Source organism: Haliaeetus leucocephalus, unplaced genomic scaffold, assembly GCF_000737465.1.
Source record: "Haliaeetus leucocephalus isolate CR32 unplaced genomic scaffold, Haliaeetus_leucocephalus-4.0 Scaffold263, whole genome shotgun sequence".
NCBI lineage: Eukaryota > Metazoa > Chordata > Aves > Accipitriformes > Accipitridae > Haliaeetus > Haliaeetus leucocephalus.
Genome location: NW_010972699.1, coordinates 123,926 through 150,491, shown reverse-complemented (window position 1 = coordinate 150,491; position 26,566 = coordinate 123,926). Strand labels below are relative to the sequence as shown.

General features: G+C 42.0%; 1 protein-coding gene across 1 annotated transcript in view; it reads left to right on the top strand.

Annotated features, from left to right (window-relative positions):
* The window catches only part of IDUA (iduronidase, alpha-L-), a 44,223-nt gene extending 23,632 nt beyond the window's left edge, over positions 1-20,591 (top strand). The window contains exons 3-14 of the mRNA XM_010569171.1: positions 8,611-8,693; positions 9,311-9,418; positions 10,089-10,184; positions 10,754-10,956; positions 11,380-11,559; positions 13,167-13,383; positions 13,974-14,189; positions 14,805-14,926; positions 16,166-16,291; positions 16,911-16,987; positions 17,772-17,872; positions 20,032-20,591. Coding sequence (XP_010567473.1) covers positions 8,611-8,693; positions 9,311-9,418; positions 10,089-10,184; positions 10,754-10,956; positions 11,380-11,559; positions 13,167-13,383; positions 13,974-14,189; positions 14,805-14,926; positions 16,166-16,291; positions 16,911-16,987; positions 17,772-17,872; positions 20,032-20,132 — 1,630 coding nt within the window. The 3' untranslated portion in view covers positions 20,133-20,591. The remainder of the gene's footprint in view (positions 1-8,610; positions 8,694-9,310; positions 9,419-10,088; positions 10,185-10,753; positions 10,957-11,379; positions 11,560-13,166; positions 13,384-13,973; positions 14,190-14,804; positions 14,927-16,165; positions 16,292-16,910; positions 16,988-17,771; positions 17,873-20,031) is intronic.
* Positions 20,592-26,566: the final 5,975 nt, after the last annotated feature.

Genomic DNA, 26,566 nt, shown 5'->3' with positions numbered 1-26,566 from the left:
ATTTAAGTGCAAATGTATATATTTGAAACTGAGTCAGACCACCCTTTAGGAGGCATCCCTCTTTCTGTTCCCCACTACAAACATAGAACCAATTGAATAGCACTTACCAAAGGCACAAAGTAGGTGCATTAGTTCCACAGCAGATTTTTTATCAGCACACAGTAGCACAGTTCCTCGGGAGCACAGCTTTCTACAAGAGTAGATTAGAAAGTCTGTCGTGATATAGTTTGGATCTGTCCAATGATATTACTCCAATGGTGTTTACAGTGAGATGAGATAACATAAATAAATAGTAGCAATGGAAAAAATCTTTGTCCTGTAGAGTGTAATCGCAGGTAGAAGGTAAGCTTAAAATCTATATTACAGGGGCTGGTAATCTCTGCCTTCTTACTCATCCCTGCTATTCTGTTCTAATAGAGCCACTTGTACTATGTGGAGATCGAATAGAACTGCAGTCCTGACTTAGCTTTAACAGTTTCAGAGGTTTTGTATACTTACTTCAATTAGACAAAAAAATACTCTAATGTGTTAAATGGGATTAGGATAGGCACTGTGTGGAACTGTCCTTACACACAGTGTTGAGCTGTCCATGGTCATTAACGGAGCTGTGTCCTTTGAAAAAGGATTTTTATTAAAACACATCATGGAGGGTGCTTGGTTAATCTTATGTCTAGGAAGACTTTACAGACCTTCAGCTGCCATTGAGCGTAAAATGTCTGAGCTTGTCTGCCTTGTAAACAAAACTGCCTATTGTTTCATCCCTAAACAGCCAGAACTGTGGAACCAAAGCCTGCTTATTGATTAGTTTAGGATGAACACTACTACTGATATTTGTAAATCTTAGAGGCACATTTGCTGTGGCAAGGATAGTCTCTCAGGCATACTGAAGCTTCTTCACCCATTCCTTGCATTCATGTGTAATCTTAAATGGATATTCAAAACCCATTTCTATATGCAAAGAAAATAGAGGATTTCTTACTGCACTGTGAGGTATATTTTCATGTTTCATAAGCACAGAATATAATGCACTTTTATTCTCAAACGGGAGGTATTTGTCATATTAGTGGAAGTTGTTTGGGGTAGGGGGAGAAAGAAGAAAAAAGGGTTATACATGAACATGGAAACCATGGAGTGGAAGAGCTATCACTGCCATATTTAATAATACATCACTAGCCTAAATTGTAATGCCAAAACCAGATTCAGAATAGATTTATCAGCTCTCAGTTTGGAGAGACGTGTAGGTTTGCATCTCATTGGAAACTGTCTGTAAATGCAATTGGTTGGGTTTACCTCCTTAGTTGTAAGAGGTATTGCTATATTTTACACTCAAGAATCAAGAGCAGACATTGGGATGCCATTTAAAGAGCTGCTCTTTCCAGATTGGGCTATAGTGCTCATTTGTCAGTTCTGAAGTATTCAGAAACCACTCATCACAAAAATGCTGCAAGATTAAGAGCAAGTCTGTGGATGACATATTAATTTTGCCTTTTCACCATCATAAGTAATTAAACATCAGTAAATTAGGAAATGAACTTGGTATCATTTGACCTCTTCTATGTTTCATTTTGCAAAGAAGTGATATATTCAAGTTAGACATACAGTTGCCTGTGGGCAGGCAAGGATTGATATAGAAAGACACATCTGAAAGTACATCTGCCATGCAGATAGATCCAGGAGCATCTGGACTTCATCAGACACCATGTGCTATCTGTACTTTAGACATTAGAGAAGTACATCAGCTGAGAAGTCTAGCTGCAAATCTTCACACCTTCAGTATTTAGCTCCATGTTTTTCTTTTCTTAGACTGTTTGTTAGTTGTCCCATTACATGCTCCTCAATACAGATTTCACCAAGTGGAAACAAGTTTTGAGAACTGTAAGATGGAAAAAGTTAAATACTGTGCATTAATGCAAAATTTCAGGTCCAGTTACAGCGTGTGAGTGGACCCTATGAGCAACCTGAGTGCTTGCAACATGTACAGAGCAGACTAGGAGCATTGTTCAGTTTGGTTCTTGTTGCATATTTGGCAGCAGAGAGAGCAATCATTCCAACTCCTTGTTGTGATATTACACAACAGTAAATAAGCTACGTCCTGTGCTGTAGTTGGATTAATGTAGTTTTGGACTATATTTCCACATAGAGCTAACAGGCAAAAGAATAGAAGGAGCATAAACAGAAAATAAAGATGTGAAAATGAAGGAGTGACAATAACAATACTGTGAAATGAAACTAGTAAGTGAAATATGTACCATGGAGACCTGTTACTGAAGGTGCAGTATTAGGCTGGGTGCTTGAATTAGAATGCTGGATGCATACAGAGAAGAGTTCTGCTGCTGCTTAGAAAGAAAAGTTCAGTGACAGCTTTCCCAGGCAGTGCCAAAAGGAGTTACATGCTTGAAGCAAGCTAGTTTTAGCACTTGGTCATCATTCCTCTTCCTTGTGCATCTGAAAAGTCACCTTTTCATTTTCAGTATGGATTTAGTCTCCCTATCCCCTCTTTGCACAACTTTTGCTTAGCGATGACATTGTTGGAGTTCCATCATCAAGGACAACATAACACCACAATGAACATTTTACTTGTAGCCATGGGTTATGCAGGAAGAAGTCACTTCCATACATCAGACTTGATCATAAAGGTGACCTCTAGCAGCCCAGCTCAAATACAGTTACTGAGCCTATATTTCAGTCACTGACTGAGCCTTTAAATTTGTAGTGAAGAATCAGTCAAAAAGCATTTCTGCTACTGGATTGGCTGTATCATTATTTGATTACTCCCCTTCGTAAACTAATATAGACACAACAGATCTCAACAAGGGGTCACAACAAGATCTCACAACAGTCTAAATTATCTGTGCCCAGATGATCTGATGGATATGTTTGCATGTCTGAAGAGGCCAGATACTAAAATACCTTATGCCTTTGCCTAAATGCCTATGCTTTCATAACCTGTTTTCACTTTTACATTTTGAATTTGTTTTAAAAGGGGGGGAGTGAGGGAGGAAGAGACACAACAGTCTAACAATATTTTCCTAACAAGCTAACTCACCTCGGCACAGGAAGCTGTTGATGCTTTGTCTGCCTCTCTCTCTCTTCCCCCCACACACAGCACGCTCATTGCTGAAAGAAGGACTGAGGCTGTGCTCACAAAAGCAGGCTGAGTAAGAAATGGAAAATCATAGGCCGTGATTAGCATCAGCTTGAAAGCATTCGTTGTTTGCTTGCACTTCTGTGCATGTGAGTTTTAGCCAGATCACAACAAGGATTTTGCAAGTTGCTTTGCAAAGTAAAGATCAAATAACGCTGATTTCAAAGAGGAAAGAAGCTAATTAAGATGCTGTATAAATCAAAGTCAATTCTATTTTTATGTATTTAAAAAAATAAAAAGATTCAGCTGAGTGCACAGCCTCCTGGCTGGCTTGTAGAAGAGGCAGTGATTTCCAATAAATAACAGATGTTGTATTTTGCATTTTTGAAGCCAGTTTGTTCCTAAACCACAAAGATTCATACCCGTCCTCCTTTTTGCGCATCTATCATGCTGGTTGGTTGTGTGGATGGATTAACTGTGACAAGCTGTGACATCAGCAAGGGCTGCATGCTGCCTGGCTGTGTGGTTTTGTAATGCATCCTCCCAGTATTGCTGGGCTGACTCATTCATGCTATAGGGTGAGTGAATTATGTGTCGTATGGGCCCAGCATAGACTGAAGTCTTCAGCATTGTGCTTCTGTGCAGAAGCTGTGGCATAATTGTAAAACAAGCAGATTTTTCAGTCCCTGCTTACACAATTGATATAGCTGAGAAGCAAATGCAGAGAAGTATTGATGCTAATAAATAAACCCGAAAGTGATAAAATATGCCAGTTCTTTAGTATGTGTGCAGTAGTCTTTGGCCTTGCAACTTTGAAAAAGCCTCTGAATGAAGTTTTTGGTCTGCAAAGCATGTGTGAAAAGCACAGGCTGTGTTTTGCATGGGAACTGCCAGGAGGAAAGAATCAGTGTTCATGAACCTGCAAAAGGTCAAGTGGTCATGGTTATTTTGGGATATGGGGATTTCAGGGAAGGGAGCCTATTTACCATACCTGTAATGATCATAGGAAGCGAGAGCAAGCAGACCAAGGACATGGTAGAAGCAGCTCTGGTGTGAATGAGAACTGTATTACCAGCTTCCACGGAATTCAGAAGGGGGAAATGTTGTTTATTAATAATGCAGGAGCCTGCTGATTTCATAGTTATTCATTAAAGATCTTGTGCTTAAACCTGAAGTACCAATCTAGTAGGGTTTTTTTGGTTGCCACTGAGGAAGCCTGGAGCAGTAACTACTGAGAAGGCAGCCTCTGGAAAGGTGAAAGGTGAAGGGCTGTTTTGCCCAGACAAACTCTCTTCAATAGAATAGCTTTGTTGATGGTTACCCTACATGTTACCTTTGAGTTCCTAAATGGGCTGTGACCTACTGACGGGTCAGCCACAGGGCTTCCTATCCCAGGAAATTTTGTTCAGTACATTACAATAAAGTTTGATAAAGTTAGCTTGACATGTTATCAGAGATTCAATACTTGACTGAAGATAACCTAGAATGGAAACAGTCCCTGCCTGTGTTTTTATTGCTCTCTTCTCTGTAGATAAGATATTTGGTCCAATGTCTGTGTGTGTGCTTTCTTTCCAGGGTGTGCAACTATATTCCTGGGCAGGGTCAACCCAGGGCAGAAGAGAAGCAGCAGATGGGAAGCTGTAGTTGTAGGCTAAGGAGCAGTATCCACAGCTGTGGTGACTGGAGGAGACCTGGCTGTGGTGCAGAGCGTCGACGGCCAAAGCTAGCTTACCCCTGCCCTCCCCAAAAGATTAAGTTCATGAATGGGAGTAAGCTGAAAGTGGCATGGATAAGAAGCACAACATGATTATCTCATAACTCTTTGGCAAGCTATCCAGTAGCTGCCTATGGACCTGGAAAGAATTTCCCTCCATACTGGAAAAACCTTACTCCAGTAAAGGGCAGCAGTGGAAAGCTGTTAACATGGGCCTATAACCTTTGACTCAGCAAAGGATGGCTGACAAAGCAAGCCTTTCCAAGGAAGACAACAACAAGATTTTGTGACAGCCAGCGGCTTCCCTCTGTACTCATCACTGCTCTGCATGTTCACAGCACAGTTATTGCTCTCAAGAGTAAGCACATACAAATGAGTCTGGAACTGAGACCATGACAAAGGCTGGTAAGACACCTCACCAGCAGGCAGCAGTCTTGGAGTACAGCAGCCTCAGGCCTGGGGCTTATAAGGGCATTGGTGCCAGGATGACAGTAAATGTGCTTTAGTGTAGTTGCTTGTTATGACTGAGGATCAGGAATGCCTTATCTGGCAAGTCTCCCTGAAAAAGCCCAGCTGAGGAACATTTAAAAGCCAGGCACAGACAGGACAGTGATTGCCACTCCACTTGAGAAATACCCAACAGCAAATGATGAACAATCCCAGTCTAGCAAGCACTCAAATGAAATGACAAGGACATAGTCTTCTGCACATTCACAAATGAACTCAGTGGTGCCTAGAAACCATGACTTAAAGGCAGAGATATCAGAAGAGGTGCGGGCAAAAAAAAGGTAGAAGAATGTAAAAGTCTGTGAGCTTGCTACCAAGGACCAATCATAGGTATGTGATGCTGCACCAGCAGGTCCTAGGTCAGATATACAAAGCTGTTTTGAACAACTCTGACAGCATCAAGTGAATTTATCGTGGGTCAGGAATTTTCCTCGTCACATGCCTGTAATAGTTTTGGTCTGGTCTTCAGTGTTATAAAATTATATTTATAGCACTCCCGGTAACAGCCTGACAGTTGAGCCGATCTTCCTCATGCAGAATGTGTGTAAATAATACCAGCTTGTGAGGTTCCTGCTGTGGTCACATGCGGCAGTCAGCATGGCTTCCAGACACTATATGGCATGCAACCATGCAACCCAAATTCTAGTGATCCTGTATAGGTTATTTTAAAAAAGCACCAATTTCATATCAAAAAAGTAGTATGGGTAAGGATAAGATCAAGATCTGAGAAAGCGGCAATCCTATCAGTCAAGTAATCATTTTATTAATAGGAGCATACTGCCTAATCCATTTGCAAGCAAGAAAAGATTCTCATAAAGTGACATCAGCCAAAGGACGTAAGAAGTCCCTCTGCATCTACACACGTAACACAGGATCTCATGTACTGTCACGTCAGTCATGGCGAGCAATTGTATTCTGCTTTAAATGTTTTACTTGATACAGGAGGAAAAATGTAGATCTGCTGGGATGTTAAATGTACATGCATCAGCTAGAAGGCCTTATTTAGCCATATGTTTTCACACAGTACTATGTAGACCTTAGGCTGGAGTCGGGAGGACACTAGTTCCTTTGCTATTATCTAAATGGTGTTATTAAGTTTTTACAAGACAGTAGGGTTAATCATTCTTACACTCACTGACTGTAAGTGTGCATGTAAGCAAATATTTCAATAGAACACAGGGTACAACTGGAAATAGTTAATGGATCTGAGGGAGCAAAGCTACCTTTTGCAACAAAATATTTGTCTTTGAACTTTGGAATAGAACTGTCAGACTTTTTTTTTAACCTCTGTCTAAGCCAAAAAAACCCCCTAGTTCCAAATGGCCATTCTTTAGTTCAACAGTAACTTCTAAAATGCTCATACAGATACTAAAGATTCACTGCTATTTACTTCTTTCACAGCTGCACCATTTGACTCTGGCAGGAACTGCAAGCCCATCAGTGGCTGCAGACATGACAATTTTTGTCATGGTGGGAGGACATACTTTAAAAGAGAAAAGCCAGCTTCAGGTCTTTGGTAAAAGAGTGTGACCATGCTAGGGCTAAGATAGTGTGCTTGGTTAAATCACAGGTGGAGCTGGTACAGTGGATATGGCTTATGTTACATTTGTTTTGCCTGCCCTGTTTTCCTCTTCTAGATCATAGTCAGAGATGCTGATAGTGCTTTGTCCTCTTCCGGTTGCACAGTTCCCTTCTTTATTCACTAGGTAATTCTGCCAGCCCTTCTTAATTCTCTGAGAACTTTGGGATTGCTGTTACAGGTTCTTCACTGAAACCTTCCCTTGGCAAGAAAGCAGAGAGGAAGAGCCTCAGTCTAAGAGGCTCAGAAATGCATGGGAAGGCACAGAAAGGAACAAGTTGTGAATCCCAGCACAGAGCCCAGCATCAATTTAAGAGATCTGCTGACTGCTCCATTCTCACTTTTTATCCTGTGTGCCCACCATGCCTTGCTAGCACTGATCAGTTACAGAAACCTTCAGTCATATCTAGGACATTGCATCTGCAGTTCCTTTGTAGAGCCTTCCATCCAAGCAGAGGCAAGGTGCCTAGGAAAGAGTAGGCAAGATCACAGAGGCAGAGCTCAGGCTGCACTGTACCAGAGAAATTGGGTGTAGTGCTCTGGCAAGGCTGGAGAAATCAGCTTGAGAGGCACTGGCAAGACCTTGATCAGCCCTCCTATATGATCAGGGCTGGATTTATCTCAAGGGTGCTTACAGAGCCTTTTGCTCAGGGCATACTGAGGTCAGAATTTGGGTGCCAGGCCAAGGCTATGACATGGGCCAAATGGCAGTAAGTCACACTAACAGAATATTGTCAACAGAAGTTCATTTTTAATTCCCATTTGACACTTCATACTGGCAAAACTTCTCCTGTCCTGTCAGATTTCAGTTAACTCAGGCCATGAATTCAGAAGTTATGGGGAATCATACACCAACTCACATATTACATTATATTTGTTTTCACTGAGTACTAGGCATGAAAAGCCTTTCAGGAATTTAAAGCATATCTTCAAATGTATCACAGATAAATTGCAAATTCTAGTTTTCATCCCCTGGGTAAAAGGAACGCCAGCGTGCCCATGCAGGTGCATGCCCAAATTTTACTGCCTCTACTCCTGCAAGATTCACTAACACAAAGGGATGTGTCAGGGGCTACTCCTAAGTCTTTGAACACATGTATTCAAAGCTGGGTAAAAGGAGTGCAGCCTGAGATCCTGGGAGTAGAGGAGAAATAGTAAGCAAATGCTAACAATGAAGTAAAAATTACAGGCATTTTGTACATAAATTCAGCATTCTTTGAAAGCTACAAATTTATTTCTCAGCTGGACCTAGACCCATAAGAAGCTCTATTAAGAAAACTGTATTAATATTGCAAATTAAGAGAACATTAAGAAAGACTGTATATGAGTTAAGTTGGAAACCAGCTGCCCTAGCAGTAGGTAATCAAATGGAAACTGAAAAAACAGCTTAGCCAAAAAAAGTCTAGGTAAATTTCACTTCAGCAAAGAGTTAGAAATCTTAATATCCTGTTAAAAACTCAAAATCCAGCAAGCAAGTTCATTATGTTGCTTCTGTTGCTGCTGCTGGAATAGGAAAAGGGCATGGATTGGACAAGAAACAGGACTTGCTTATGGTAAACACCCATTACTTTAGAGGAAGGAAGTTTGTGTACAGTTCCAAGAACCCTAGTTATATGAAAATTTTGAGAGCCAAAAGAAGGCAGACATCTGACCCATTATCTGCAACCAAGTGCCACCTTTGCTATAATATTTACATTTGTACTTTTTATTATCTGTATTCTTCAGAGTGGTGAATGGGAAACTTCACTACAATTTTACTGCCTTGGATAACCTTATGGATCGCCTGTGGGAAAATAAGCTAATTCCAGGTAAGGGCAGCTCCATACCTCCACAACTTGCTACATCTGTTTGCCCATGTTGTGCAACCATCAGGAAATTCTTAGAGAGCTTTGCCAAAGCTGCTTTTGATGAAAATTCATTATTTTCCTACTTGCCTTTACCTCATGTTTATGTAAATGTAAACAGTGTGAGCAAAATACTATTATGGCAGTTAAGACAACACAAATGGTTTTACATTGCTTTCAACAACAGTTTGAGATGTATGAATTGGGAAATGAGATCTCTTGAAGAGGAGAAAACTTTGTACCCATTAACTTGTACCTAAAAGGGCCAGAGAAGCAGATACTCAAGGTATAGCTTCCCTTGAATTTCTGCAAACATGCACTGTTTAAAGTTCCCTCTGAGCCCTGAATTTATGATGCTAAGTATTAGTTTTGATTACTGTAGTCATTGACAAGTAACAAATGTGAGCAACCTCAAATCTGAAATATTCCTGGTGAGGACATTTAGAAACAGGAAAGAAAGACCATTTAATGATGCTTCTTCATTAACAAGTTTGTTTCAGATAATGCAATAACACCTTCATTAACCAAAAGGAGATAGCATTCACAAAAAAAAGGAGACCAATCTTTTGTGTCTTTTTTAGGATTTGAATTGATGGGAAATCCATCAGGATATTTTTTAGATTTTGAAGATAAAGAACAGGTAGTAAGATGGAGAAACTTAATTACACTTCTGGCCAGCAGATACATAGGTAAGTTCCCCTGCTGAAAAAAAAAAAAAAGAGAGAGAGAGAAAAAATGCTTACTCTGTTGTAATCCCTTCTAACTACCTCAAAAATTTCTGTGTATTGTGATCAATTTCAAGACCCTGGATTTCAGCACAGAACAGGAAAAAAACCATGCCAGAACAGACTTTGGGATAATAGCCCCTTGTTTTTGCTGATCCATGACCAACATCCTGAATGAGTAGTGTGTTCTGGGTAGCACATTTGGCCTGCCTCTGAGGACTGACTTTTAGCTTCATTATGTTGTTGTGGTTGTAAACCACTAGTTTGTACTAGGACATGATAACCTGAACACTTCCCACATGCCAGCTTCAAATACCTCTAATGAAACAGAAGCCTCAACCTTAATTAAGACTAGGTGAGTGCCCTAGAAACAAGGCTGTAATTCACGTCACCTCCCTCTCACGTTTCATCTTTTTCAAATGTTGCCGCATTTCATTGAAAATGAGAGATCATTCTGAAACTACCAAAACCACATTTCCCTCATTATTAAAAATAGGTAATATTTATAACCTGTTGTAGCTCTGGGTGCTGAACCTCACCTGCAGCCCTGATTGATAGGATTGCCTGGATCAGTGACTAATTGATAGGATTGTCTGAATATGCAGTTCACTGATAAATGAGGCCTCTTCTACAGATAGGTACGGATTGGAGCATGTTGCTAAATGGAATTTTGAAACATGGAATGAACCAGACCACCATGACTTTGACAATGTGTCTATGACAGTGAACGGTAAGCATGTTTTGGAGCACTTACTAGTGTAGTAAAGTGAAACAGGCGCGGGGGGTGGGTTGAGGGGTGACAATGAGAAAGGAGAGATATTGGCAAAGAAATAAGGTAGATAGGAGAGGTAAGGAATGTGGAAGGTATACCTAGTCTGTTTTGCTAAGGTCACGTTACTCACTACACTTTGTTCCCTGCTTGGACATCAGTGTAAATACAGGGATAGTAGAACAGGGAAAACAGAACAGGATTTACACTAAGATGCAGTTCATTATTTGGATATAAATTAAGGTTACTGGGGTTAAGGTGGTAAAGGTGGAGTAAAAGGAAAACTGTTCATTGACATATGCATGCCTTGGGAACTTGTCCTCACAAGACCTTTTGTGAATGCAGCTCAGGTTTTGACATCTTGTGTTGACAGTGCACAGGAAAGAGTAGGCCCAGTTTGTGAGGTCTTGCCAATAAAGGCAATAATAAAGTTATAATAATAAATTTATAAATAAAGTCTCCCTGAAGTTTTATATCAAGATTCTGTTTTGAGTTATCATCTTTGATATATACATCTGCTTGCACTTCAGGGTTTCTCAACTATTATGATGCTTGCTCAGAAGGATTAAGAGCAGCCAGTCCTCTACTAAAATTTGGAGGGCCTGGGGATTCCTTCCACGCCTTACCCAAGTCACCCATGTGCTGGAGTCTTCTGTGTCATTGCTACAATGGAACCAACTTCTTCACAGGGGAGACTGGTGTAAGGCTGGACTACATCGCTCTCCATAAGAAGGTCAGTCCAAGATTTCAGTTTAACGCTATTTTTTTAATCAGTTCAATCCATGTTACATTTTATTCTCATTTATGAAGTTGATTTCCAGATGAGTGTCCGCCTATAGCAGGAAGAATGGCTACCTGTTCTAATGAAACTTTGAAGATGTTCAGCTGCAAGACCTCACCTCAAAGCAAATTTGCCTTTGCCTAATTCCCAGGGGGAAACAACTCCTCCACCTCTTTTCCATTTTATATTCTAGGAGAAGCTCATGCAAACAGCATTTGCTGTAATGGATTAGGTAAAAATAATAATACTGTCTGGCCCACAGCTCCTCAGGGACTCCAGGAACGTGTTTTCAGAATATGTTTGTCTGTATGTTATGTCTGTGTGTTTACTACTGTTTGCTCACTTTCACTAAGCAGATATGAAATATTGTTGCAGGGAGGTGGGAGTTCTCTCTACATCTTGCAACAGGAAGTAGAAGCAGTTGAACAAATTCAGAAGCTGTTTCCAAATTTTGCTTCTGTTGCCATATACAACGATGAAGCAGATCCAATGGTTGGATGGTCCATTCCACAACTGTGGCGAGCTGATGTGACCTATGCAGCTATGGTTTTAAAGGTAACTCAGTTCATTGACAGACTTGTCACAGCAGGGTCTCCTGATGCGTTAACACCGTTGCAAAAGTAGACTTAAAGTAAATTCTTAAGCAGCTACTCAGAACAATAGATCCAACAAAAGGAGAGCTCCCTGTGGATACAGCTGGAGTTTCCCTGAATAGTCTGTTTTCTGTAGCTTTATTTAGTTTGTATTAATTTTCTTCGTCTTCCCTTTAATAAAAAACAACTGAGAACTAGCCTTCCATGTGTTGGAGAATGTGTCAGATACTGAATACAGTCCCCCAGTTAGATCCACCTGATAAGACTATACGCACACATCCTCTCTTCATGTAATACTACTACTATTATCTCACTACTGCTAGCTATCACCTCACTTATGTGAGACATTATTTCCCAACTCCTTCATAAGTTTATCTCATCAAGAGACACCAGCTTAAGAAGTACCTTAAGCTCTCAGCTTAAGCCCATTCTTTGGTTTTGGATAATGACTGTAAACATGGTCTTATTAGTTACTGCTAGTAATTACTGCTGTTGATCAGAAAAGCAGAAGGAGAAGACAATGCTCAGCATTCCTGCCCCTGCAGGAGTTGTAGCCTGGCCCCAGAGCAAGCTCAGCTCTTGCTGCTGCATAACAATAATTCCCACTGCAGGCCTGTTGCTTTGTGAGCTGCTACCTTATACAGCATCCAGAGTCCAAGCACTCATGTGCAAAGTAGTAATTCCCAAACCTGGGGGCATGTATATCACCCAGAAACAAGATACATCTTATCAGCTGCTCCTGTGGAGACAAAGGCTCCCAGCTCCTTTAGGCTGCGGACAGAAGCAGTCTTCTCCAAAGCAACAAGTCACTGACTGCATTGCAGGGAGTTTGTGAGAACAAACAACAGTGTTTATAATGACATGGTGATATGAAGGGAGAAAAAAAAGACACATCCAATGGAAAATTAATACTTGGGTGGATAGGAGCTGGAGCCCTGTGTTCCTTCAGGGATGGAATTATGAGACCTGTTTAGTTGTCAGCCTTCTGAAGTTCTGTTTGATTCTGATATTTAGGCACAATCTGGTAAGCAGAGCTTGGGAGCTCCGACATTTTGTGGGAAAGCAGCACAGCTGGTGAAATACTGGGAAAACTAATTCCATGTTAGCACCAAGTGATGAAATGAGTCATTGTGGAAGAGAATCCAGGACCAGCTCCCAGACACTTGTGTAATGGGTACAAAGTAACTCCAGAATTGGAGAATCATTTAGATTTAATTCAGATGATAAATCCAGATTACTAATTTAATATTCAAGACAGAGGAGCATCATTTGTAGTGCAGTATCTAAGGAAATATATTCATAATTTATGCAGAGTACTAGTAGTAGTTATTTCAGAGACTTTTTACTGGCAAAACTATGTGGGTACTTCAAATTTTCCAGTGGTTAATGTATCACTTAAAGATTAGTTTTTCCAAGAGTTGTGAGGAACAGTTTAGTTTTTCAAACTTTTCTAAATGGCAGAGTGACACCTCTTTTCAATGTTGTGTAAAGTTTTAAAGAAAATGCAGCCATTGTGTATTTGTTGGATTTTCTCCAGTGTGAAGTTCCATCTTCTCTATGACTTTGCAGGTAATCATCCAGCATCAAAACCTGCTCATTGCCAAGGCCAACAACACCATCAACTACACACTGCTAAGTAATGACAATGCCTTCTTGAGCTACTACCCCCATTACTTCACACAGCGGACTCTGACAGCACGTTTTCAGATGAACAATACAAAGCCACCTCATGTCCAGATGGTGCGGAAACCAGTGCTGACTGTCATGGGCTTGCTGGCACTGCTAGGTATAGTACCCACTGATTAAAGAGCACATCAATAACCTTTTCTACCTAGGAGCTTCCTGCCCCGGAGAGATTATTCCAGCCATCTCACCATTGATAAAAGCAGGTTTCTCCTACCCTCTGTTTATCAGCTGCGTTAAATTGAAACTTCATTTCCTCTGAGAAATTAATAGCTCAGTTCCTGACAGTCTGTTATCCATTTGATTTAATTTACTGCTTTGTTTATACCCTCTGTATGCCAGCCACTCCCTTTTTGTTGACTGGTACTTCCCTCCCTCTTGTGCCATCACATGAGGCTGTAAATGTCTTTAAGAAATCACCACAGCTGGAAGACCCATGCAGCATAATAAAGGAAGATTCTAATTCACTGTTACATGCTTAGATCTTGCTAGCTGAACTTCTAAGCAGAAGAACTGCTGTAGTAAGTGCATGCTCTGCTGTTGTAAAATAAGCCTGACTGAATGCTATGCCTGGTAAAATAAGCTAGAATATAGGTCAACCTATAGATCCCCATGTTTTGACCCTTCCTGTATCAGAAGCTGGTACAGGACTGACTAGCAGTGATGCTTACAGAGTTGTCACATTTTTTAAAGGAGAAAAGCAGATTTTTGCAGAAGTGAACAGCAGTGAAGGTGAAAGCACTCAAAACAGCACAATTGGTGTCCTGGCATCTGTGCACACCCCAAGTAAGATGCAACCCTCAGACAGCTGGCAAGCTACTCTACTGATGTATTCAAGTGAGGATAACAGGACTTCATCCAACATCAGCACCGTCACAGTGAACGCCACCCACTTCCCCAAACTTAGAGGTAAACAAACATCATGTAGGCAGCTCACATAATTGATCTTTAGGATAGAACATCTACGGAAACACTTCTGCTAAGTTGCCTTTCATTGCAAGAGTGAGTTTCATTTGCTAACTTTCTCATCTTTTGGGCACACCCAGATTTTCTGAGATATGATGATGCTCTTCTAGGAAAGGGTTCTTGCCTAATGTCTGCACTTTGACCCTGCCTTTAATGGCAGCTGCAAGTGCTACCTTTTTGGAAAGCTATTGATCTCAGTGTTCTTGGCTGGATATTACCAGGCAACAATTCCCTTACTGGGATGACTCCAAGACAGCCAGCATGACCACATCATTACACAGTTGATGCAGTTGTCCAATAAATGCATGCAGCACCTGTGCAATAAATAAGAGGGTTTCAATTCAGGTTATGGAAGTAATAGCTTGAAATTTAAACTTGGCAAATAAAATTGTAGAGCCTTGTAAGAGTGCTAGCCTCATGACTTTCCAGTGGAAGCAGGCGCCGAAGTGCTGAAATCACTTTTGAGAAGGTAGACTTAAACAGCTTCTGCTAAACTTATTCTTGTTCATCTTTAAATCCAAGTAAAGAGTTTACTCTCTTTCATTTGTGTTCCTAAAGAGCTGGTGTATGTGACATATTACCTGGATAACAACCAAACCAATCCCTACCTGAAGTGGAAAAAGCTAGGAAGCCCTGACTTTCCTTCCCCAGAACAGTTCCAGCAAATAAGGGATGCTGAGGTATGACCATGTGTTTGCTTGAAGTGTTGTATGGCTAGAGTGCTTGTGAATTGGTTAACTACAGCTAAAGAGACAAGAAATCAGCTCAGGTAGTCAAAATTTCCTTAGCCCACCGTCATGCACATCCTGTATGCATGTGAAAATGCACTTGAAGTCATGCAGAGAAATGTAGCTGATACACAACTGATACCTTCGCATTTATGTTATACAAGAGACTAAATGTAGATGACCAGCTTCTTTGCTGCTAGCCTACCCTTAACTAAAGAGGCAGAGTTGCTCCAGAGTAGGTTCCACTTTCTCTCTGAAACTTCAGTGAGCTTGGAGACCCTTTCTGTTCCGTCTCCCCAAATAAGACACATTGCCCTCTATGTTACAGAAGGGCCAAATTGCTGTGTTAGAGAGTTGAAATGAATCCCTTTCAATAACAGAAAACAAACAGCTCCCTGAGGTGGAAACTACCTGGTGCAAGTTCAGAAGATGCTTGACATCTCTCAGGGGCTCACAGGGAGGCCTGCAGTTTCCCCTCATCCTCACCAGTTCTGAATGCACCCCAGAGTGGACTGAGGAGTACGTCTCCTCTCCCCACTTTAGCTCCCTCTCCCATAGCTTCCCTATGCATTCAGACCCACGGGTTAAAATAAAGGAGGCCACCTTTGTCCCCTTCAGGGCCCATAGATGGTGATTGCCTTCTGACTTTGGTGTACAGTACTATGTGTTCCTTTCCCAGTCACCATAACCCACTATTGCTAAGGCCGCTGGGATACTACAGGAGTCATCAGATCTTCAAAGGGCAGCAGCAGGGTTTTAGATAGTTTTGGCCATCTGGTGAAACCTCATCCTCACAGACTAGCTGAGTGGCTGTTGTAGCTAGCAATAGCTTTCACTGCACGCTGCGAATCCATAGCTAAGAGACAGGGGTGTGGTTTGTAAAGACCACTAGCCTGAAAGGCACCCACTGGAGGTTACTAAAAGTGACAGATTGTGCCTAAAGGGCGTTTGTGATCAACCCAGTTTGTGAGATGGACAAACCCTCCATTTCATGAGGAGCTGGAAAACAGGCAAGATAGAAGTCTCTCAGCTTGAAGAACTTTGATGGCTGTAAGCCACTTATCAGCACCAGCTCTACTGGAATTTTACAGTCCCAAAGTAAATACACAGTCAATTTACACTGATGTAACAGTTGGCCTTCAGGTGCTGTAATGCAAGATTATTCACAGCACTTCTCTTTTGGCTCCACAGGACCCGGTGGCAACAGGCCCATTCCCGTTTCCTGAAGGTGGCATCCTGACACTGAAGCAAGACTTTCCTGTGCCCTCAGTCTTTCTGATCCACATCTGTGCAAGACCCAGATCTGTTCCTGATCAAGTATGTGTTGTATTCTACTGTCACATTTCACCAGAGTAGAAACTGCTTCTTGCTTTAAGTCTCACTAAGAAGAGCTGGACTATCATTTGGGCCTATTATTTGTTAAAAGACTCAGTAAATAAACAATTCTTCTATCCTTTGATGAGAACACTGTCCAAGGCATAATTCAAGATAAAGCATTCCACAGCAGGTGATAGGAGCCATCACTGACATAAATGCAAGTTTATCCATAGTGGGAAAATAATAATGTAGTACTGGAAAGTGCAGTATCTTTTTTAAAATCGCATCATGTGGTACCAGGCTTGATAGCAGGTCTCCAGTTAATAATTGATAGCTAAAAATAAAATGGAATCATGGCTGTCATAGATTAGACATCGGTATCTGCTCATTCAGTCCCACTCATGTTCATAGTGGTGCCCAGAACCTCTGAAGGTACTGTGCAAGATTGACAGGTTGGAGACATAGGCTGCAAAGCCACAGAGCCAGGAATTTAGGCTTCTTCTCCAGTCTCAATGGAAAAAATCAAAGCAAATAATTAGTAAGGAAGGATGAACACAGAAATCTGACCTGGCTGATTGGTTTGTACAGTTTTCTTACATGGGCTTGTGTCTTTGGACAGGTGACCAGTGTTCGTTTGATCCCTCTCACAAAGGGGCAGGTCATTGTGTTGTGGGACGATGGCTGTGTAAATTCAAAGTAAGTAGCTTTTAAAATAAAATTGATATCAAGTTACCATAACATTACTCCCTAAGCTGCCACCAGTCCTAGAAAGTGAAACGAGTTCACAAATTAATGACTACTTGCTCCTTTAGAGATTTTACAGTGCATTTGTCTGACAAAATGAACTGTAGGACCTACATGCAGTAACTATGAAGAGCAACGCTGACTAATTTGTGGTCTGAGCAAGGGAATCTGCCTGTTGCTCACCACCATCCAATAGCTTTTTGAGGGACTTGCCTTCAGCATAGCAGACAGGAAGTTCCGTGATAAAAGTTGTATTAGCAGCAAGTGCCTAAGTGGGATCTTGCACATACCTGTAAGGGGTGTGAGCTGGAAGAGAAAACCTCCAGTTCCTTGCTCCAGTAAGCTGTACTAGACTGGAAACCCTTTGTACCTGAACTGTCAGAGGTGACCCAGTGTACATCCAGACTCCCTCAGGAAGCACTGACTTAGCTTCTTTTCAGGCCAGTCTTAATAGAGGCTTCAGCCTTGAAAACCCTGGTTTGGGAGTAAAAGATGCTTAACAGCTTGTGATGCTGCAAATACCCAATATAGCAAGTCAGTCTGGGTGTTCTTCTGTGGGCTGTTGGAGCTGTGGTTCTTCCTAATACTGACAATGCATGCTATCCCACATTTGGTAGGAATGAATCAACCGAATATTTCCTGGTTTTGGCCTTCTTGAAATGGCCCTGAGATTAGGATTTGATTGCTCACTGCATTATCAGTTGTATTTACTGAGCTATCTGGTTTTCTTTTCTAGATGTATAAAGACATTTGAAGTGGAGTTCTCACCAGATGGAAAAGCATACCAGCGGATTAATGTCAAAGACACAATATTCACTCTCTGGGTCTACAGTCCAGGTATGGCAAGAATATGCATATTATGTAATTTGTCATGTTAGTAGTGCCACTCATGAGTATGTGAAACATCATTTAATAACTACTGAAGGTACATAGCTTGCTAGTGACATACACTGCCATCACAAATAAGAGCAGGTCCCTTCCTTTAGGACCATGTTCTCAGTGAAAGCCTTGTTCTCAAGGACAAGCACTAATGGACAGATAGTCATGAGGACATTCTTAGTATTGCCATGAGTAAATACCTTGCCACAGAAACCAAAATCACCCAGCTGCGGGCCTGGCAAGCTCCCTGAGAGGCAAAGCAGCACTTTTGTCTCTACTTGTAGCTGATGTAGAAGCATGCAAAAATGAGAACAAAAGAAATTATTCCATGTGACCAGAGCTTGATGTTGTGCTCTTGGTAGTGGGCTCACAGCAAGGGAAGTCTAAGGTTTGGGCTTAGTCCCACAGGTGTTGGCCATGCCTCTGCCTAAATTTGTACAATGCTTTTGGGGTAGGGAAGTAGGAGCAAACTGCCTTGGTAACACTTGTTTTGTACCACTGAGTCTTGAGGTACTACACTGCCTAAGGATATGGCATCAACACGCAAATAAGTGGGAGGTCATGTCCACCTTCCATGGAGGGGTTGGTTGGCTTGCATTTAGCATGTTCTGAGCTGCTCCAGGGGAAGGTTGCAATTCTGCTCTCACTGTGGTCACCTGTCCCTGTCATACCCTTTTATGGCTTGGCAATCTTAAGCTACTGAGGTGCTCCCTTGTAAGAACAGAAGAGGTCCTCCTGTAGGACAGTTTGTCCTGGCTATCTGAACACCTAGCCAAGGACAGAGCCCTCTTTTTGCTGTTTCCTAGAGCTTTCTCTTTAGCCCTGACTGGCTGCCTAAGTCTTACATGTTTCACATTAGAGGGCATCGAGTTTCGTCTTTGTCAACAGGCAAAGCTTCTCCCAGAGCCTGTGGCCATTTCTTCTCAAGTACAGCCTAGAGACAATAGAAACATACCCAGATGAAAAACACTGAAAGAAAGTAGTGATGTTTTGGGGAGGAGAGGGGGTTGTTTCTTGGGGGGCTTTTTTAACCAAATCTGGTCTAATCCTCAATGTGACTGTCCAACAAGTATTACTAATAAGCACTGATCAGAGCTGTGTGAAACACAGACAGACCTTGCCTCAAACTGATGCTAATAAAGAGCCATTCAGAGAGGTTTTCATCAGAAACACAAGCTCGTCTTAGCCTGGGAAAGGCTTAGCATCAGCAGTAGGTGCATGATAAAGTTCAGAGCTATTATTGCAATGTGAAGGCTACACAGGTAAGCAAAGACTGTAAATCATGGCTAAGGCAAATCTTTGAAATTAGGATTCATTATCATCTAGTGCTGCACATCTGGGGAACCTACCAGATTTAATTGTTTGTTTCAAAAGCAAAAAAGAAAAGACTGCTTGAAAAAATCTCACATCTCAGCAGCCTTTATTGCTAGGTACTTCCTTCTCATTTATTATTTCTAGCATTCTTACTCTTTAGAAAAGAAAATTAAATACTAAAGCACACATAAAAATCAAGTAAATAAATGAGAAAAAAAAACCATTTATATTGCTTGTGAGGTTAAAGACTCTGCTAGTGAAGGCTGTGTTCTTTGAACCGGATCAAGGATGAAAACCAACAGAGCCACAGAACATCAACTCACATACCTTTGGAGCAAGTGGTGCTGCTTCCTGAGTTGAGCAGAGGGTTTTCAGTCAGCCTGCATGTTTCTTGTTCTGCTTCTTTGTTGATCCTGTCCCCACATAACCTGTTCCAAAGGCATAATTCAGGCAGAAAAGTAAGTCAGAAAAAAGGAAATTTCTAGTTGTGGGCTGCAGCAGATGTTGTAGCCTTCTTCCAAAGGGGCTGCTGGGACAGCAGTCCTGTAGCTGTACTTGCAAATCCTAATGAGGAGAGAGGAGGTTCTTGGTCCAACAAAGAAAAAGAGCCAGTACTTGGCCATGAGTTTATAATCATTTTTAGTTAGACAGGTACAGACACACTTACATAGAGTGCAGAACTGATTTCACCACTTCCCCAGCCCATTCCACAAACCTACATTTTATAGGAGTTGTGCCTGTTCCACATCCTCCAAGCACCACAGGCCTTTCACAGTGACCATTTCTAACCTTTTCATTTGCAGGAAGCTCAGTCTCTGGCTTTTACAGAGTGCGTGCCATTGACTACTGGGGGAAGGCAGGCCTGTCCTCTCTTCCTGTGGAGTATGTTGAAGCTTTCAAGTGACTCTGAAGAGTGGTGCCTGGCTTGGTAACAGAGTGGTGTATCCTCCCTGCAAATGACAACTCCCCAGAAAAATAAACTCCTCCCAAGCTGAGGAGGGAGTACTGAAAGGAGCTGATGAAGCAAGTTAAGAATGCAAGTTAGAAGCAACTGCCCCTATTAACTCTTCAGAGCTCAAAAGACAGCGTTATCAAACAGCCACAACTGACAACTCAAGTAGTACAATTCTAAGAGGCTGCTGTAGGACTGGGATTCAGCTTGGTAACTAGGAATTATGGGCATAAGTGTTTATTATTCCCTATTTTACACTGAGCTAATGGCCAGGACAATCAAAGATTTATAGAGGTCACAAACGGCAGCAAGAACTCGCTTCACTGTATGAGTGAGGATGGCAGCAAAGGCAGAAGGAGGACCTATCTGAGAGTGAACTGCCGGCCTCAGCTGCCAGGCTGTCTTGACATAATGGTTTGATGGAAAAGCACACAGCAACCAGAGGTGTCCAGAGTATGAAGTGGAGGATCCCTGCTTCCCTGCTGGTTAGTCACACATGCTCCAGTGGGTTATTTCAGAGCACTTGCCATGTCTTCAGATGTATGAGGCTCTTCACCCTCTCACAGAGGGGTTTCCACCCAGCGCTCTCTGCATTTGTGGCTGTTATTTGGATGCCATAGCTATTCCCCTCAGACAGGCAGGGGAAGGGGTAGCAGCTCGTCCTCAAAGGGGAAGAAGGCACAGGAAGCTCTAGCCTCCAGACTTCCTGCGTTTTCTGCTTTCTGCTTTTGCCCAAGTCACCTGTTTGCACTGGGGCTGTCGGCCACTGCCTCTTTGTGGTGGAGGCTGTAATCCTGAAAGCCTCTCTTTTTCTCCATTGCTGTCACCTAGCCTGCCCTTCTACAGTCCTTACAGCTAATGTCGCATCCCCAGAATTTGATATTTCCAGGCTTGAATTTATTTCCAACAAAGTGTAGAAGTTTTGGGCTGCTCTTGTCTTTTTTATAATTTAATGTCTACAGAAAAATGCTATTTAATACTTGAGTTTTCTGTAACCATCTGTCACTGGCTCTGTCTGAGAGGGCTTCCAAAACTGCATGTTTAACTCTACCATCCCCATCAGACTGTAAGTGACCTGAGGCTTGGCTTTGGGTGGCCAGGAGAAAGCTGAAATGCTAGTTACAGCCTTCTGTGTTTTTGTATTACAGGAGGACACACTCATGAATGTAACAACAGGGCCGCTACTGACAGCCAGTTAGGAAATTAACCAAGAAGAGTTTGAGCTTCTGTGCTTTGCAAAGCATGTGCACAAGCATGTGGTAGCCCCAGATCATGGGCTACAGAACATCTCTGGCTGTCCTTGCAGCTGCACTTTATGTAACAGCAAAGTTCACTGAAATTGCAGGGGTGTTTTTTTACTCTCCCCTTTTCACAACTGGCACAGTTTGAACTGTGCCTTTAAAATGCTTGTAGAGGGAAGGGTAATGCCAGTGAAAACAGCCAGATTGTTTTCCATAAGAAGAGCAACTTTGTCACACAAACAAATCCCCTACTGCTCTCTTTGCTGACATCAGCCACCTCAGCAACATAACAGCAAAGACTGTGTATTTGATGAAACATTCAGGTCAGGTCACAAACAAAAAACCACAACTTCGCACAGTAGGTGAGAGTTGACTACCTCAAAAGGCCTCACTTTTACCGCGCAGAAAAGAAACATATACAAAAAGTCAGTATATATGAGATGAGGCCTTGCATCTCCTTAACTTCTGGTTACTTGTTCATGTGCTTATGCAGAAAGTTAGCCTTAAAACATAGGTTTTGTCACAGAATTCAGATGAAATACTTCTTGCCTCACTGAAGTTTGAATAAAGAGCACTTGTCACATCCTAATCTGCCCATAAAGGCTTGTGCAGCACAGAAAAGGGCCATCAGAGTCTACTTAATTGAGAACTTTCTCAGTTTCAGAAAAGTTAGTGAGAAGTTCTACTTGGATGGAGATAGTAAAAATACATTTCAAAGCTGTTATAACTGCCCCTAAGTGAAGAATTAGAATATTTGGTTAAATAAAATCTAGCAGTTAAGACATATTCTTTTGCCAATATGAAGTGAAACCAACAGAAAAAATTAATTTTAGAAATATTCAAGTACAGAGAGGTTTCAGTACATCTGAAGCAGGGGAAGATACATGAGCTTGAGAGGACAGTTGACCCCCTTAGGATGTCCTATTTAAGTAGCCTTCTGCTTTAAAATTTTCCCACACTGGCAATCAGAATACAGCAGTCTTTATCAAACCAAGGACCATGCACTAGTTACAGGTGTTTGAAAAAAAATGAAGCATAGCTGTTGTGAAGAGTATTGCTTTTGCTACGCAGGGATGTAGTAGAAAATGTATAGGTTTGCAAATCACGAAAAATAGAAGATCAAAAATCACTGCCCTGCTTTATTTAGCAGACAAATTATACCTCACGCAAGTGAAGTCAGTGATGGCATATATGAGGCAAATGATGCAGACCTGGTAGAATGTTTGGCTTTTGCAAAGGTGCAGAACAGAGATTGGCAATTCACTTCCTCTTCCACTGTATTGAAGTCTGTCCCTATGGCAAGTGATTTCCTTTAGGGCAAGTTATTATCTTTTAGAAGATTTTAGGCTGGAAGTTCTGCTGGTCCAGGATTTCTGCTTCTCAGCAGTGACAGACATGGTGCTTGCAGCTGCCTCTTTGAAGTGGTTTTGTAATTCTCATGCTTACTTTTTGGTCTTGTTAAAAAGCAAAATAAGAGTGTTGTTTTCTCTAAAATTTCAAAGTAAAATTTCATACATTATTGTCTTGCTTATTGAAGCCACAAAAAAGCAGAAATTTTATTTGCAAGGGCAGAGCTTAACAAGTTATAGATACAAATAATATCCAGTTTCTTAGGGTCAAGTCCAGCCACTGAAAATCTGTCACTAGGTCGCTCTTTTAGGGTTTTTACATTAAACATCATCCAAAGTGTGGAAGGCACAGCGCCTTCTCAGGTATTTTCCTGGCAGTGGCAAATATGCATGGAAAGCAGAGCTGACCAAAAATGGCACACTGTCTGTTCAGAAACAAGTTTTGAATATTTAGCAAGATTGTTTTTTCTTCTTCTTTGCTGCTTTGGTATAAACTTATTCCTTTAAGCAATGAGCAAGTCTAAACAGTTGCAGCAGAGAAGAGAATTTGGTATTTCCAGGCTTGAATTTATTTCCAACAAAGTGTAGAAGTTTTGGGCTGCTCTTGTCTTTTTTATAATTTAATGTCTACAGAAAAATGCTATTTAATACTTGAGTTTTCTGTAACCATCTGTCACTGGCTCTGTCTGAGAGGGCTTCCAAAACTGCATGTTTAACTCTACCATCCCCTCCGTTACCAGGCAGTGATCAGCCCCCCCCCCAGTTTCAGTTTTCAGAAGTGCCAAATGTGCATAGCACTAAGTGGGATAGCAGGTTTGTCTCTTGCTAGCCATAAATCCAAATGGGAAAATCTAAGTGCAACTGCAAGATGAAATTCTTTGCCTGCTCTTCAAGCAAAAGCTTCTGAGGCTATGTAACAGTTGTGCAACTGTTTGTGAAGATGAATGCTAGGGAAAAACCTTTCAAAGGAGTGTTTTATATTGTCTAATTGTATATATACTGCATGTGTTACCATGTTTTGTGCTACCCAATAAAATCAGTTTTTAATCTTTGACATCAAGCCTGTAAAAACAGGATTTGATCATTGTGTTCTGGTAACTGCTCAAAACTCTTGTGTCAACAACTTAATCTTGGGAAGTAAAGCCTGTTCTCAAGATGTAAGAGATAGCTTGATTGGTGCGAGTTCCAACATTACATTAAAAGGGAGCGGGACCATAAGAAATTTCAAGGCTGAATTAGGAATTTAAATGCATAGATTGCCTCTGTTACCACAGCCTAGGGAAAACTGGTCTAACTCAACATGGTGTCGTAGGATCAGTTCTCAGGACTTGCAGTGTCCTTGCTGGGAGGAGGTTCTTGTGGGGTTCCTCCTGCTGTTGCACAGTCATAGCCTTTCTGCCAGCACTAAAGGACCTTCTGAGGGTAAAACAACAGTCCTTTTCATTCGTAAACAGCTTTTTCTCTTCTCATTTTAGTGGAAAGTTGGTGCAGGACAGATTATGACTTGGGACCTATACCTGCACTTACAACCAGGAAAAACAGACTGGTTCTCATCAGCCAGCTCAAACAGCAGACAGAAGTGTGTCTGCCTCTAGACATACCCTGGGCATTTTATGCTGAACTCAGTGGAATAACAAGGGACGTATAAGTCAGATCAGAATACACTTGTAGCTGCCTGCTCTACCCTATCTCATCTTTCACATTTCCTGCAGTCAGTGGAGAAAAATGGATATGAGCTAACTCCCATCTGATTATTAACTTGCCAGATCATGTGATGAGGGTCTGCATGCAGTCCTGATGGGAATGTGTTCCCCCAGTTCCCCCAAGAACAAGGCAGATTCCTGGGGCAGGCATAACAACATGGTATGTTCTCCCAGAACCACCACTATCCTCCTATGAACCTGGAGGCACAACCTTGTGTGGCTCAGGAGGGATTTCACTGCCTAACATGTCTGGACAGACTATACCAAATACAATAAGGATGCACTTGGTTCTGCATGTAGATCCTTCTTGCTGTAACTCCCATCTGCTCTAGTCATACATTTATTATAACCATAGACATTAAAAATCCCACTTCTGTAGGACTGGTAGTATTGGTCTGCATGTCCTGGCCAAAGGCCAGGCTCCTTCAGCTAAGGGTTAGCATTGTCTAATCACTGGTGATACAGGTCCTAAGTTCACAGGTCTCCACCCCAATACTTCCTCATGGGATAGGGGGCAAGTGGTGAACCTTCAATCAATGTACTGACCTTGCACTTAGTCCAGCACAAAAGGCTGATATTTTTTCAACACTCAATGGTCTCTAGCTATGTGGATTTTTGTTTGTATTGCCTGCTGCTGCTCTTCTGTTTCTGTCCTTAGCTTTAGATGGTAGTTCACTATCTTGTTCCCCATCAGAGTAGCTTTGCATAGACCAGAAGAGCAAGGAACACCTTTATTCAGTGCTGGCTGAGAGCCTTAGGAGTCCCACCTGGAAATCCTGGGAAACACAAGCTTGAGAGACTTTCCTGCATCCCTGGGAAAATGTCTCTGGCCTTGGAGAAGAGTCTTTAGTCAGGGGTTTTATGGTCCTTTCAACAGATGCAGTAGATGATAGATAATCATTGGATACTGTAGATAAGATTGTGCAGGCATCATGCAGAAGTTGTTTATAGAGTAGTGCTCTGAAGGTCTTCACTCAGTATCAACCTTGTGCCACATATCTTTTGAAAGCCCCAGGAGCAGGGCCTGTTCGGCTTGATCTTCTCTCTATGCTTGGTAATCATGACTTGTAAAACTTTGTGCTGCTGAAAAACTGCAGGGTTCAGCAGGTGCTGGGGGTGTTCTGGACTGGTAGTTTTATTCATAGGAAACGTTAAAAGTTAATGTGATTTTACTAAAAGCAGCCGGAAATATATGTAAAAAAATGTTGACTCAAGTTACCCTTTTTCTACATGGAGTTGTCTAGATACTATTCTTTTGGTTCCCTCTGTCTAGGAAATTCTTGGCCATAAAACCTGTCAGTTCTCTTATCTTTCAGTTCTACACCTCTCAGATACTAGAGGTTGGATTATGAAGGCAGTGGGGAGTAACTGCTCATTTAAAGCAATGTCCTAGTGTTGTTGAAAGGAACACCTGCTTTATTTGTGATTTAGGGGCTGGTTAGAAATACTCTGTGCAGACTTTTGAGTATTGAGATGTACAAGATACAACCCTAAGATATTACCAGGCAGCAAGGATCACACTGTCAGCCTCATCTCAGCATTGTTGTTCAACAGGATTTCTTAGCTTCAGAATTTAAGTAGAAATGTTGGTGCGAGAGGTATGTTGTGTATGCCAGGGCCCTCCAGGTACCCACAAGCCTTTGTTGCTTTGTGCAGCCTCACCTGGGACCTTCACCTGCCTTCCATGGTCCACAGACCCTCTTCAGCTAAGCCCAGGCCCCTGCCCCCTTGGGAACCTTGCTGCAGGTTAGTCTGCCTCTGACCTGCTCTCCAGTCCCGTTTCTGGCCAGAGCCACCTTGCAGGCATGCCTGTGCCCTGCCCTGTGCCTTGCTGCCCTCGCTCACTGGCTGGACTTCCCAGGTGAACCCCAGACCTGCCCTGTCACCATGCATTTGCCTGATGAGCAGCACTGGCAGGAGACCTGTCCCTGTCACCACACCTGCCCTGCTCCCCCTGCTTGGTGCCAGGGAGGGACACTGCCCCAACTGTGCCAGGGCCACCCTTGGCTGCCATCTTGTCTCCCCTCAGCAAGCAGCCTTGCTCTTCCTGCTCCCAGACAGGACAGCAGGTAACAAAAAGCAGTTCCAGAGGT